We start from the raw sequence: 14,469 nt of genomic DNA, 5'->3' as shown, positions 1-14,469 counted from the left end.
AGAATGAACAGTTTCGCCATATGCGAGATAATACGAGCATTTTGGTTAAAAATTGAATGCCTAATTGACCCGTCTTAAACAACATGTACAAATGTGTCTCCCTCTCTGTCGTCAGTTAAAAATATTCGTGGTTAATAAGCTTATACAGTTAGTGTATGTTTCACTAAGTTTAAGAAAAAAACGGATAAAATTATTCGTCACGGTTTCGAAGGAATTCTCGAATTTTTCCTGTAACACGGCTCATTAGGCGGTGCACACCTTCTTCATCCATCGTTTTAGATATCTTATTCCACCAGGTCGTCATCTGATTGATGTCTTTGACAACCATTCCCTTTGCCTTGAGTCTCCTCTTCATGATTGCCCAGTATTTCTCAATAGGGCGGAACTGGGGGCTGTTGGGTGGGTTAAGGTTTTTCGGAACAAACTGGACCCCTTTCTCTGCATACCATTCTTGAACGACTTTGCTATAATGACAGCTTGCCAAATCTGGCCAAAACATTACGGGATGGTCGTGAGATCGAATGAACGGCAAAATTCGTTTTTGGAGACACTCTTTTTGGTATAGTTCCGATGTCATTGTCTAATTTGTAACGAAAACGTTCGTTAAATTTTCTTGCAAGTTTGTCGGCAAAAACAAATGTAAAATTTGGCAGTAACATCCCCACGAGCCGTTGCCAAGTAAAATTTTTGACCTAAGATTTGCCCGAAGTCAGCCTTGACATAGGTTTCATCGTCCACCAGAAGACACCCGTCGAACTTGGTCAGCACCTGGTCATATAGTTTCCAAGCACGAATTTTGACCATACTATTCTGTTTTATGGTCCGATTTGGCTGTTTGCTAGCTCGATACAACTTGATTCCTTCCCGGAGTCGATTTCTCCTCACGGTACTATGGGCAGCACCGAATTTGCTGGCCAAACCACGGCCCGACAGATTAGGATTCCTCTTAATCGTCTTCAAAATCTTACCACGCATTCTCCGGTCGACAGTTCCACTCCGACGATTGGCTTGAGGCTTCCAAATCGTCGTCAATGTTTCCTTATGCCGTTTGATAACGCGCCATACGGCATTTCTATACAATTTCAGCTGTTTAGCTAGCCTAGATGCAGACCCCAATGGATTTTCCAAATAACGGTGTCCAATTTTTTCCCTTCTTTCGGCTTCCATGTTGATTGTTTACAAAGTACAGTCGATTGGCGGAATGTAAAAATCATACGTGAAGCTGACAAAATTCCCGACACGTGGGCGCCAAGAACTTCCAAATCCGTCCACCAGGAGCGCCACAATATGAGCAAAAGTTTGTTCCAATTCTAAATGAAGCAAGCTTTAGCATTTTGATACTTTATTCATTGTAGCCTGCGTAGTTGACTCGTTTAGTTCAGACCAGTATTCAGATCCAAAACTCAGTTCTAGGGATCGGTTTTGGAATTCAGTTCGTCGTCCAAAATCCAATGTAAGAATGGGTACCAGAATTCTGGAACTGAAACCGAATTTCTGAACTTGATACCAAACCGGGATTTTGGAACCGAATGCTGGATCTGATAAAAAAAACTGAAATTAAGGTTCAGACCAGAATTCAATTCCAAAATATCTGACCTGAATTAAAATTTAGAATAGAGTTTCAGGATTCATATTCGGAACTCTGAACCAAAACTCAGATCGTAAATTTCCAATTGTATTTCCAGAATTCAGTTCGAAACTGCATTTTAGAGGCCAGATTTCAGAGTTCTAGACAAAACGGCAAATCTGGAACTTCGTTCCAAAATTCAAACAGTTCTAGAATTGTAGCTGAACACAATTTCTTAGCTGAATTTTGAATTCGAATCACGGATGCGGATCACAATCTCGGTCCAGAGTTCAGTGCTAGGATTCATATTCAGAGTTCAGTGCCGATCCAAAATCATAGTCTTGAATTCAGTTTCAGCTTCAGTTATCAGTTTAACAATCGTTCTTCCAAATTGAAATTGCTTTTTTAGGCCGTGCAATCCACTTCCCACACATTCGATCAGCTAGATCATACTCACCATACATTTTCACCAAAATACAATGACTTTCGGCGGCTGTTCTCTTCATATTGAAATAATGAAGAAGACCTCCTCGCAAAAACACTGCATTAATCACAAAATTCGACATTTTCATAGTAATAAAAAGCAATGGTGTTCACGCTTTAGCTAAGTGAAACATACTAATTCTGAAACTGTATAACAGTAGGCTTCCAATGCACATTTGAAAATATAAATCACTGGAATAAAAATCAAGTTACGAAAATATTATTGTGTAAAAAAGATTATGTTTCATATCCAGAGTTTCAAATGGGCCACTAGTAGTTGATTTTGTAGCATTTTTCTGTCATTTTTTAAAATCTATTTGCCACTCTACGCATTTCTTCACCTTAGAAGTTTTTCTCTATTGTTCGTAAGGTCGAAGGTTTCAAATTAGGTTAATAAATTTAAAATATAGAATGAAAGAATTTGAGCAATTTCGATCGAACAAAACAGCTTTAGTCTAAAATAGGTTGTAGTCATTCACGAATTCCTGACCCCTGGTCATGTGTGCCGGTTTGTGCTAAAGTGCACATGACTATTTTTAACTGTTTTACGTTTCGCATTAGCAGATTATGTTGAACTACTAATGCTACTTCGCGGATCATAATAATACGCTTTGAACCGAAGTTCAATGTCTATCCTCTACACTGTAGCACTCGCTAATGCACTGATGAGCTGACTGCGAAACGTAAAAAGTGGGTGGTTAATGTCACAAACATAACTGGACAACGTGAATACAAATAAAATTGACATACTTCTATTCATACTTCCAAATATAGATAATCGTTCGTATTGATTGTTAACAACAATGTTATTTTTTTGTGTACTTACGAACTTTGTAGAGGATAATATCGCGTCATCCTTTGGAAATATTTTAATGGTTCTAAAAAGAACTAATTCATGGAATTTATCCGATGATTACAACTGTTCAGTACTTTTTGCCATCTCCTATTTATCTACATCAGAAAGAAAGGAACTGAATTCAGTTCCAAAATCTAGTTCAGGAATTCATGTTCCGAATTCTGTTCCAGGCATAAAATCCTGAACTGAATTTAGGAATGAAGTTATGAAACTGAATTCATTAATTAAATTCTAGTTCAGTTCTCTGAAGTTGAAATCCTAAATCATTGTTCTTGATTCGAATTTCGAACATAAATTAAGGAACCAATGGACAACAAACAACCAGAAGTAGAAGAAGAGTGCAAAAATGACTCGGGATATGACAGAAATGAAACGAAATGGCCTCCCTGAGTAGCCAACAGTACTACATGGAATGGAAAGTCTCGGGCCTCTTACAGAAAAGACTCACAGAAAAGACGCGAATAGTTTCAAACCGTGTATATTTTTGTTAAGAACAAGCCTCTAGATGGCTAAATACCAAATTTCATGATTATCTATTCACAAGTGTTTGAATATCAGTTGATCGTGTCAGACGAGTTCTATGAAATTAAATGATTTGCGGTACGGATTGGTCCACCATCCCCCGTATCCTCCAGACCTGGCCCCCAGTGACAATTATCTATTTCTCCAGGACAAGAAATTTTCGTCGGATTCTGAGGTCATTGCAGAAACGGAAGCCTATTTTGAAGGCCATGACAAATTCTTTATTTTGTAAACGGCATCAAAATGTTGGAGGACCGATGGATCAAGGGTATCGTTCTAGATGGAGATCTACATTTCTATCGAATAATAATAAATGAAATTGAAATTTATGGCCGTTAGCTGTCAGCATATCCCTTCTCATTAATTTTACTTTTGTTGCCGAAGCTCCCAGAGTTCATCATCAATTGAATAACCGTACGTAGTCACTTGAAGTTTTGCTAGCTCAGCTTGTAGTGCCAAGTAGTCTACCTATTTCATTGTCTTCACTGTGGGTAGTGAGCAGGTGCGAATGAATAGGCATAAACATCAACTGGATAACCAAACTCTCTGCGACCATAATGATAAATAGAGGGAGGTGAAGGACAGGATGATGCCCATTCGGTGCGACAGCGAAGGATGTGTGTTAGAATGTGAAGTTTACTGCAGTAGAGAGATCGTCAGTGTGTGCACACATACGATTTCAATTGAGTTGAATGAAGATTAACAGCACTGATGATGAGCAGTACACGAAGAAAAGTTCAAGATTTCATTATATCCAAATCGGTACAACTTTTTTCTTTAAAGCACAACGAATGATCTTTATTTCTAGTACTCAACATTGTTATTTCATAAATATGATTCCTATATGAATCGTTTTTATTGCGTCCAGATATAAAATGACTCTTTCTTTGGAAAATTTTAAATTTACCATATCCCAGCGAATCCTGAACTATCATTCCTGCTCTTTTACTTACAGATTCCTCTCGGTCAAGAAATGGCTACTACGCAAGAAGCACCAGATCGAGCTGGCCCGCAAGCGTGGTTGGAAGGGCTACTGGGTCTGTCTGAAAGGTACCACCTTGTTGTTCTATCCGTGCGATTCGCGCGAAGGCCGCTCGGTCGAGGCAGCCCCCAAGCACCTGATTATCGTGGACGGTGCAATCATGCAGCCGATACCGGAACATCCGAAGCGGGACTACATCTTCTGTCTGAGCACGGCCTTCGGCGATGCCGGCCTTCGGCGATGCGTACCTGTTCCAGGCGCCCTGTCAGGTCGAGCTGGAGAACTGGGTCAACAGTATACATAGTGCCTGTGCTGCAGCGTTTGCAAGACATCGTGGTAAGACTGGTACACTACACTTATTACAAGAGGAGATTTTCCGTTTAGAAAAAGCAATAGAATCGGTAAGTCGGTAATGAACCATAGATACCAACGATGTTGATTAAGCGTAACCAATCTACAATTGCTAGGATCACAAACTGAAACATATGGCCGATCTACAGCAAAGCGTCGTCACCGATACGGACACCCGACACCAGATCCAACAACAGATTCTACAATGGGAGGAGAATCTGGAACGACTTCATTGTGAGCAGTTCCGTCTGCGGTGCTACATGGCCTCGCTTCAGAACGGAGAGCTTCCAAATCCTAAGGTTAGTTAGTAAACAATCTTTGCGGTCAACATCAACTACACCGTATCCTTCCACACTCCATACAGTCTCTTCTAACGCACGTGTCACGCCCCACGAAGAACACTCTGAATAAACTGGGCGTCTTCACGGTATCTTCGTTCCACGCGTTTATCTGCGCTCGGTCTCCCTCCCTGTTGAACAATTTACTGGCCGGACGTGGAGCTACCAAACGGCGTCCACCGATCCTGTCCCGTTCGAACAGTGGCTCTAGCCGACGATCGATGCAGATGAGCACCCGTGACGAGACGGAGAAATCCTACAAGGTTGCCCTGCCGGAGAACACCTTCGGCACGGTATATCTGCGGGACGGAATGTCCGTGGAGGAGTTCCTTGCAAGCGCCTGCCAACGCAAGAATCTTAACCCGATGGAACACTTTGTGCGGGTTAAAAAACGTCGCGATATGGAAGATCACAACTACTTTGTTCCTCATCGAAATGATCTGATCGAAACATATGTAAGTTCGAGCGCTTTGTCGGTACAATCCATTGATCATCCAATGTTAATATGGTCGTTTTTTCATTTTTTGGTTCTATTCTACAGCTACACACTCATGAAATGGTTGAAGTTTGCGCTAAAATTTTGTACCAAGTAGAATTACAACGAACAACACTGGAGCAGATGTGGGGCTTTTCGGTTGAAGCTGAACTGATCGAAAACGCGGACCGACAGGACGAACTCTGCTGCTACGTAAGCCGCGTAGAGGACAAGAGCTTGGCTATGCAGAATGGTAAGCAAACAAATTCCTAACCTAGCCGTGCGGTTAATTCAAATTTTTACGAACTACCATAGGAGTTATCAAAGGCGATGAAATAATTGTGATAAACGGCGCTATCGTCTCCGACCTGGACATGATGTACTTGGAGAGTGTTCTCCAGGAAGAACAAGCCTTATGCATGATGATGAGGTTCGTTGGGCATTGATCACCGAAATTTGTTTATCTAGTAAGGAAATTTTCATTCTCACCCGATCAGATCATCACGTACTGAACCACCAGATCTAGTTGGAATACTGCGTTCTACAGATGACATTATTGAGTCGCTGGTATGTCCTCCTCCGCCTTCCGATCCACCGGTCATTAGTGAGGAAATGATTTCGGGATTGATTGTTCCTGCACCTGGCTGGCGTAAGTTCAACCGTTTATAGATTATTTTAAAATGATCTTCTTCTCTCTCCAAGTAACTCTTTGATCTAACTGGAGAGCTACTATCTCCTAGAAAGCTCTTGGCTGTTTGCAATTTTGAAATACCTCACACGTTTATCACCCCCATCGTTGCCTGTTCTTCTGCAAATGAAGGACGTTCGTGTTTTTCAGGTAAGGAAGTATACTCCCCGGAGATCGAAAGCTCTCCCGCTCCGTCGGCTAACGATCCGCACATGGACCGCTCGAAGCAATCGTCGCGTACCAGCAGCTTCGAGATCGAAAATCTGCTCAAATCGGCCGAACAGGTAACCGGATTCTGCCGTTCGCCGCAGGAAACTCGCAAATCTAGCCCTACGGGATCGGTTGCTTCTTCGGTGTCGAACGCCATGCTAACACCCTCACGACAGCTAAGCGATGCCGAAAAACTTCGGAAGGTCATTCTCGAGCTTGTTGATACCGAGAAGGCCTACGTTAAGGTGAGCACTGGAAAATGTTGTTCTTGTATATCAATTCATATCATACATTTACCTAATAGCATCTGAACAATTTGTTGGAGTACTATTTGGAACCACTGAAGCGTGAAACATTCCTATCGAATGCAGAGATAACGGCTCTGTTCGGCAACATCCAGGAGATTGTCACATTCCAACGGCAATTCCTGAACAACTTGGAGGAAGCTCTTGATCTCGAACCGGACTTCCACCAATTGGAGCATCCTAGTCAATTTAAGGTAAATGGTTAAAATGATAAACGATTTCAACCGGACTACAACGTCTCACATATCTAGAACGTACTATTCGCAATCGGATCGGCCTTCCTGTACTACGTGAACCACTTCAAGCTGTATTCTTCCTTCTGTGCCAGTCATAGTAAAGCTCAAAAGGTGCTACATCCAAGTAAGACAACACACCAATCGTTACGCCTGTGTTACGATTCTAATGAATCTCTTTTCTCAGACGAAGGCAATCAGGCACTGCAGGAATTCCTGGTTGCCCGAAACCCGAAGCAACAGCACAGCAGTACCTTGGAGTCGTTCCTCATCAAACCGATTCAACGCATCCTCAAGTATCCGCTGTTGCTCCAGCAGTTACGCAATCTGACCGATCCGAATGCGGCCGAACATCTGCATCTCGTCGAAGCACTCAAGGGCATGGAAAAGGTAGCGGAACACATCAACGAAATGCAACGAATCCACGAGGAATACGGTGCCATCTTCGATCATCTGTTCCGCCAGCATCAGAAGGCCTGTAAACAACCGATTGATCTCAGTCCTGGTAGGTTTGAATAATTCTTAGTATTATCGATGAAGTTCGTACTATAACTAGACTGTTCTGAATTGTTCTGTTCCCGCTCAAACGATGTAGGTGATTTGCTATACTACGGAGGCGTTGAATGGTTGAACATCTCCGACTTTTTGGGCAAGATAAAGAAAGGCCTTGAGCTGCACGCTATGTGTTTCGTATTTAAGTCTGCTGTTGTGTTTCTGTGCAAGGAACGATTACGCCAAAAGAAGAAGCTAATGGTAAACTGAAATTGAGTTCACCTCCCGGGATTGTGTTTGCAGTCGATTTTTTTTTCATTTCCATTTCTCAGGGTGTTTCGAGTAAAAATGCCACCAACGAGGTGGAAATAATTCGCTACCAGGTTCTGATTCCGGTGACCGAGGTACAAGTGCGCGCTTCATCCGCCAAGGACATGGACTCCCATTTCCTCTGGGAACTGATTCATCTTAGATCGCAATTACAACGAAGATCGGAAAAAGTTTACGTGTTATCAAACAGGTAAGTTGTTTACCTACGAATCCTGGATCGAAGCAAAAAAGAAACCCATCAACCCTCCGTTCTTTAATGGATTCCCTGATGGATTACAGTTTGATTTTTTTCTCATGTCCGATGGGGAAACGATTTAAAAGAAATCTATTAATTTAAATCGGATTACTGTGAGCGATTATAGCAGAACGGCTTGGCACGGATGCCATTGACTCTATAACGGAACAGAAAACGTAAAGGGGGGAAACCTGATCGTTTCAGTTCGAAAGTAGTTTTGATTGTGTGCAAAATCGCCTACGGCGAAAAATATTTTTCTAGTGTTACTAATTCCACACCCCACAAGAATCGCAGCATCAGATGATTATTTATATAGAGGAAAAGTTGTACATTGTTTTCCGGAAACCATCACCTAACTGTCATGGAAGTAAACACTTGCCAATTTAAAAATAACTGATGCCAATGTGCAGCCTGTATTAAAACTGACTATTGAAGAAGTGAAACGAGGCTTTTGATATTTTAACGAAGTGCACATGACCAACAAAATCTAGATATAAACGGATTTGAAAAAAGGCTCAAACATTTCAGATTTAATTGCAGTATCTATAACATAATCTGATAAATTTGATTAATATTCAGAGGAACAAAGTGTGTTCAATACCATACATCAGAAACCAAGATGTGCTCTCATAATTCACAAGTGATCAATGGCTTATAAATCGGTTGAAAATGAATCTATTTATAAACACAATCATCTGACGAACGAGAAAGAAACAACCTGCTATAAAGGTCAAATAAATAAGCACCATGTAAACATTGAAACATTAAAGCATTAAAACATTAAAACATTAAAACATTAAAACATTAAAACATTAAAACATTAAAACATTAAAACATTAAAACATTAAAACATTAAAACATTAAAACATTAAAACATTAAAACATTAAAACATTAAAACATTAAAACATTAAAACATTAAAACATTAAAACATTAAAACATTAAAACATTAAAACATTAAAACATTAAAACATTAAAACATTAAAACATTAAAACATTAAAACATTAAAACATTAAAACATTAAAACATTAAAACATTAAAACATTAAAACATTAAAACATTAAAACATTAAAACATTAAAACATTAAAACATTAAAACATTAAAACATTAAAACATTAAAACATTAAAACATTAAAACATTAAAACATTAAAACATTAAAACATTAAAACATTAAAACATTAAAACATTAAAACATTAAAACATTAAAACATTAAAACATTAAAACATTAAAACATTAAAACATTAAAACATTAAAACATTAAAACATTAAAACATTAAAACATTAAAACATTAAAACATTAAAACATTAAAACATTAAAACATTAAAACATTAAAACATTAAAACATTAAAACATTAAAACATTAAAACATTAAAACATTAAAACATTAAAACATTAAAACATTAAAACATTAAAACATTAAAACATTAAAACATTAAAACATTAAAACATTAAAACATTAAAACATTAAAACATTAAAACATTAAAACATTAAAACATTAAAACATTAAAACATTAAAACATTAAAACATTAAAACATTAAAACATTAAAACATTAAAACATTAAAACATTAAAACATTAAAACATTAAAACATTAAAACATTAAAACATTAAAACATTAAAACATTAAAACATTAAAACATTAAAACATTAAAACATTAAAACATTAAAACATTAAAACATTAAAACATTAAAACATTAAAACATTAAAACATTAAAACATTAAAACATTAAAACATTAAAACATTAAAACATTAAAACATTAAAACATTAAACCATTAAAACATTAAAACATTAAAACATTAAAACATTAAAACATTAAAACATTAAAACATTAAAACATTAAAACATTAAAACATTAAAACATTAAAACATTAAAACATTAAAACATTAAAACATTAAAACATTAAAACATTAAAACATTAAAACATTAAAACATTAAAACATTAAAACATTAAAACATTAAAACATTAAAACATTAAAATGCTAGAATACTAAAATACTACAATACTAAAATACTAAAATACTAAAATACTAAAATACTAAAATACTAAAATACTAAAATACTAAAATACTAAAATACTAAAATACTAAAATACTAAAATACTAAAATACTAAAATACTAAAATACTAAAATACTAAAATACTAAAATACTAAAATACTAAAATACTAAAATACTAAAATACTAAAATAACAAAACACTAAAATACTAAAATACTAAAATACTAAAATACTAAAATACTAAAATACTAAAATACTAAAATACTAAAATACTAAAATACTAAAATACTAAAATACTAAAATACTAAAATACTAAAATACTAAAATACTAAAATACTAAAATACTAAAATACTAAAATACTAAAATACTAAAATACTAAAATACTAAAATACTAAAATACTAAAATACTAAAATACTAAAATACTAAAATACTAAAATACTAAAATACTAAAATACTAAAATACTAAAATACTAAAATACTAAAATACTAAAATACTAAAATACTAAAATACTAAAATACTAAAATACTAAAATACTAAAATACTAAAATACTAAAATACTAAAATACTAAAATACTAAAATACTAAAATACTAAAATACTAAAATACTAAAATACTAAAATACTAAAATACTAAAATATTAAAATACTAAAATACTAAAATACTAAAATACTAAAATACTAAAATACTAAAATACTAAAATACTAAAATACTAAAATACTAAAATACTAAAATACTAAAATACTAAAATACTAAAATACTAAAATACTAAAATACTAAAATACTAAAATACTAAAATACTAAAATACTAAAATACTAAAATACTAAAATACTAAAATACTAAAATACTAAAATACTAAAATACTAAAATACTAAAATACTAAAATACTAAAATACTAAAATACTAAAATACTAAAATACTAAAATACTAAAATACTAAAATACTAAAATACTAAAATACTAAAATACTAAAATACTAAAATACTAAAATACTAAAATACTAAAATACTAAAATACTAAAATACTAAAATACTAAAATACTAAAATACTAAAATACTAAAATACTAAAATACTAAAATATTAAAATACTAAAATACTAAAATACTACAATACTAAAATACTAAAATACTAAAATACTAAAATACTAAAATACTAAAATACTAAAATACTAAAATACTAAAATACTAAAATACTAAAATACTAAAATACTAAAATACTAAAATACTAAAATACTAAAATACTAAAATACTAAAATACTAAAATACTAAAATACTAAAATACTAAAATACTAAAATACTAAAATACTAAAATGCTAAAATACTAAAATACTAAAATACTAAAATACTAAAATACTAAAATACTAAAATACTAAAATACTAAAATACTAAAATACTAAAATACTAAAATACTAAAATACTAAAATACTAAAATACTAAAATACTGAAATACTAAAATACTAAAATACTAAAATACTAAAATACTAAAATACTAAAATACTAAAATACTAAAATACTAAAATACTAAAATACTAAAATACTAAAATACTAAAATACTAAAATACTAAAATACTAAAATACTAAAATACTAAAATACTAAAATACTAAAATACTAAAATACTAAAATACTAAAATACTAAAATACTAAAATACTAAAATACTAAAATACTAAAATACTAAAATACTAAAATACTAAAATACTAAAATACTAAAATACTAAAATACTAAAATACTAAAATACTAAAATTTTGTCAACATTGAAATTAAACCATGAAAGTATTGTTCTGATACGATCTTCAACACTAGGCTTAATAAGACGTTTACAAAACCATCTCGATTGCAACACGTTATTTAAAAGCGATGGATAGTTTTCGTAGTTTTTCAAAAAAAGCAAACTTTGGCTGAGTCCCGTCATATTAATGCTCAATGAATCGAATTTCTGCTTCCATTTTAGCACTGGAGAATTCCGTAATGCATTCCTGAAAACAATCCGACAAATTATACGCGAGAGCGTCCGCAACATGTCGATCCCATCGTTGAAGAGCATGGGCGGTAGCATGAGCTCCGTGACCGGCATTGGCAGTTCGTCTGGAAATTCGCAAACTCTCGAGCGTCCCAAGCAGCAGGTTAGTGTCCCGTGAAAAAAGGTTGCATCTAAACAAATCAGGATACTGAACTTCCATTTCCTCCTTCCTCAGCCGGTGATTATGCAAGGCTCGCAAACACTGGGCAAGCCGAAAAAGTCCAAGATGAACCAACGACATTCGTCTGGTAATATAGACTACGACAACACGACCTCCGGCAGTCAGGAAGCCGACGATCCTCCCGTCCCGCAATACAGCGGTCAATTCCGTATGCGCAGTAAAACTGTCGGGGATGTTGGAGGTAAATATATTTTGGAAACAAACTAAATTATAAATTTCATCGATATTTTTTTCATAGAACAAGTAGCCGCCTGCCGAAGAAATCTCAGTGAACGCGAACCGGAAAAAGCCGATCCAGGAACGAAGTCTGAAGGTGAAGATGACTCTCAACATGGTTCAGTAAAACCTAAATCGTCTCTGGGCAAAACACCCAACCATCTTACTCTGAGGTGAGTATCTAACAGGAGAAATTCTTGCTCTAGTAATCAGTGTCATCTTGTTGCACACACACAGTACTACGTCAACATTGTCCGTCGGTAGCAACGGTAGTCAAGCCCGCCTAATTCAATCGTCGCATCCGCCAGCCACGTACCATCCGGTGCTAATGAAGGATCTAGGTAAGCGAATTTCTCCTAGTAGTGAAAAAAACGTCCTAGAAATATTCGACTCAAAGGTCCATGAGCCGAAACAGACCGACACCGATAGCGCGATGGATAAACATTTGAAAAATCTTAACTTAGACAGCCTTATCGAGACCGATATAGTACAGTACATGGAAGATCTGAGGGAAAAGCACCTCGAAAGTGAACAGGAAAAACAACAGACAACGACTTCGACATTGACCACTACAATGACGAACTCGACTTCTGTCTCACATCACACAGTTACCACAATTTACTCGCAATCACAGTCTAACGGATCCTGCTCATCCGTTTCCGTCGAGTTCGCCGGAGAAATTAGAGACGGTAGTGATTCCCCCGGAGCGGATTCCAAGCAGTCATCCCCGGAGGAGCTACCATCGCCTCCTCCTCCGGAACCTAGCTCTACTTCGAAACAAGAAGCTGTAGCAATCGATCCTCGGAACACGTTAAGCACTTCTTCGGCAAACTCATCACCCGAAACAACAACCAGTCCTAATATTGAGAAAGCTAAATCTCCGAAACGGGGGAAATCCGTCGAACGTGAAAAAAGTCCTATTAAAATAATCAAAATAAAATCACCTAGAAACAGCATAGACATCGAACGAAACGTTAGAATTGAGAAGAGTCCAGATCGGGCTAGACGATCCTCTAGTCCAAATCCGAATAAAAAAGCTGGCGAAAGTATCCTGAAGAAAAAAGCTATTGCGAATGGAGGCGTTGTCAGTGGGATTCTGAAGCGCCCCAGTAGTCCCAGTATTGGTAAACCATCTGAGAGTTCGGACAGTAACGCATCCAAAACTGATCCGAACCTTTCCTCGGATTACGAACAATACCACGCATCTAACCGTTGCTTTTTGTCCCTGTCTAGCGAGTATCTGGGAGTTGAAAAGGACTACCCTCATATTTATCAAAATGTCAAGGAAGAAAAGCATCGGCGAGCCAAACGTAGTGCCTCGGTTGGCAGTACGGAACGCAAGAGACCATCTGAAGGATACGACGCATATGGCTACTCTCCCAATACCAGCTTCGAAACGTCTTCCATAGAGAGTAGAAAACGGTACAGCCTTTCCTCAGAACGAAGCAAGAGCATCAGCCGTAGCAACTCCCCAGCAAACATGTACAGTCGTGATCCGTCTCCGAATCGATACTACGCACGTGGACTATCCCCTCAAACTTCCCTAACCCGTGGTCTTTCTCTTTCGCCACAATCTTCATTCAAAGGAGTCTCTCCTCAAAGTTCCTTCAGTCGTGGGCCTTCCCCACAACGCAACTACAGTCGAGGCACATCACCACAGGGCACTAATTACAGTCGGGGAACTTCTCCACAACGAAACTACAGTCGCGGTCCATCACCTCAGCGGGGCTATTACAGAACGCAATCCCCCCAACAGTACTACGCTCGCGGTCTTTCTCCTCAAGAAAGCTACAGTAGGGGTCCCTCTCCTCAGCGATACGCCCGTGGTTTATCTCCTCAACAGCGCAGCAGTAGATATTACTCTCCTCCAAGGCACAGTCGAGACAGAGTTTCACCTCAACGTTTCTATAGTCGAATTCCTTCTCCCGAGAGACAATACCAACGAGGACCGATTCCAACTCCAAGAAGCTACAGTCGTAGCT

General features: G+C 36.5%; 1 protein-coding gene across 1 annotated transcript in view; it reads left to right on the top strand.

Moving 5' to 3' along the window:
- The window catches only part of LOC131437784 (protein still life, isoform SIF type 1), a 416,149-nt gene that overhangs the window by 387,124 nt on the left and 14,556 nt on the right, over nt 1-14,469 (top strand). Inside the window, 17 exon segments of the mRNA XM_058607355.1 lie at nt 4,384-4,639; nt 4,641-4,811; nt 4,878-5,060; nt 5,126-5,554; nt 5,641-5,827; nt 5,890-6,004; nt 6,072-6,223; nt 6,413-6,717; nt 6,777-6,971; nt 7,029-7,137; nt 7,198-7,515; nt 7,606-7,763; nt 7,835-8,022; nt 12,022-12,193; nt 12,266-12,452; nt 12,510-12,660; nt 12,725-12,828. Of these exon segments, the coding sequence (XP_058463338.1) occupies nt 4,384-4,639; nt 4,641-4,811; nt 4,878-5,060; nt 5,126-5,554; nt 5,641-5,827; nt 5,890-6,004; nt 6,072-6,223; nt 6,413-6,717; nt 6,777-6,971; nt 7,029-7,137; nt 7,198-7,515; nt 7,606-7,763; nt 7,835-8,022; nt 12,022-12,193; nt 12,266-12,452; nt 12,510-12,660; nt 12,725-12,828 (3,380 nt within the window).

The sequence above is a fragment of the Malaya genurostris genome, chromosome 3 (genome assembly GCF_030247185.1).
Source record: "Malaya genurostris strain Urasoe2022 chromosome 3, Malgen_1.1, whole genome shotgun sequence".
In the NCBI taxonomy this organism is placed as follows: Eukaryota; Metazoa; Arthropoda; class Insecta; order Diptera; family Culicidae; genus Malaya; species Malaya genurostris.
Note: the sequence above shows the minus strand (reverse complement) of the source record. Positions and strands in the feature narration are given on the sequence as shown.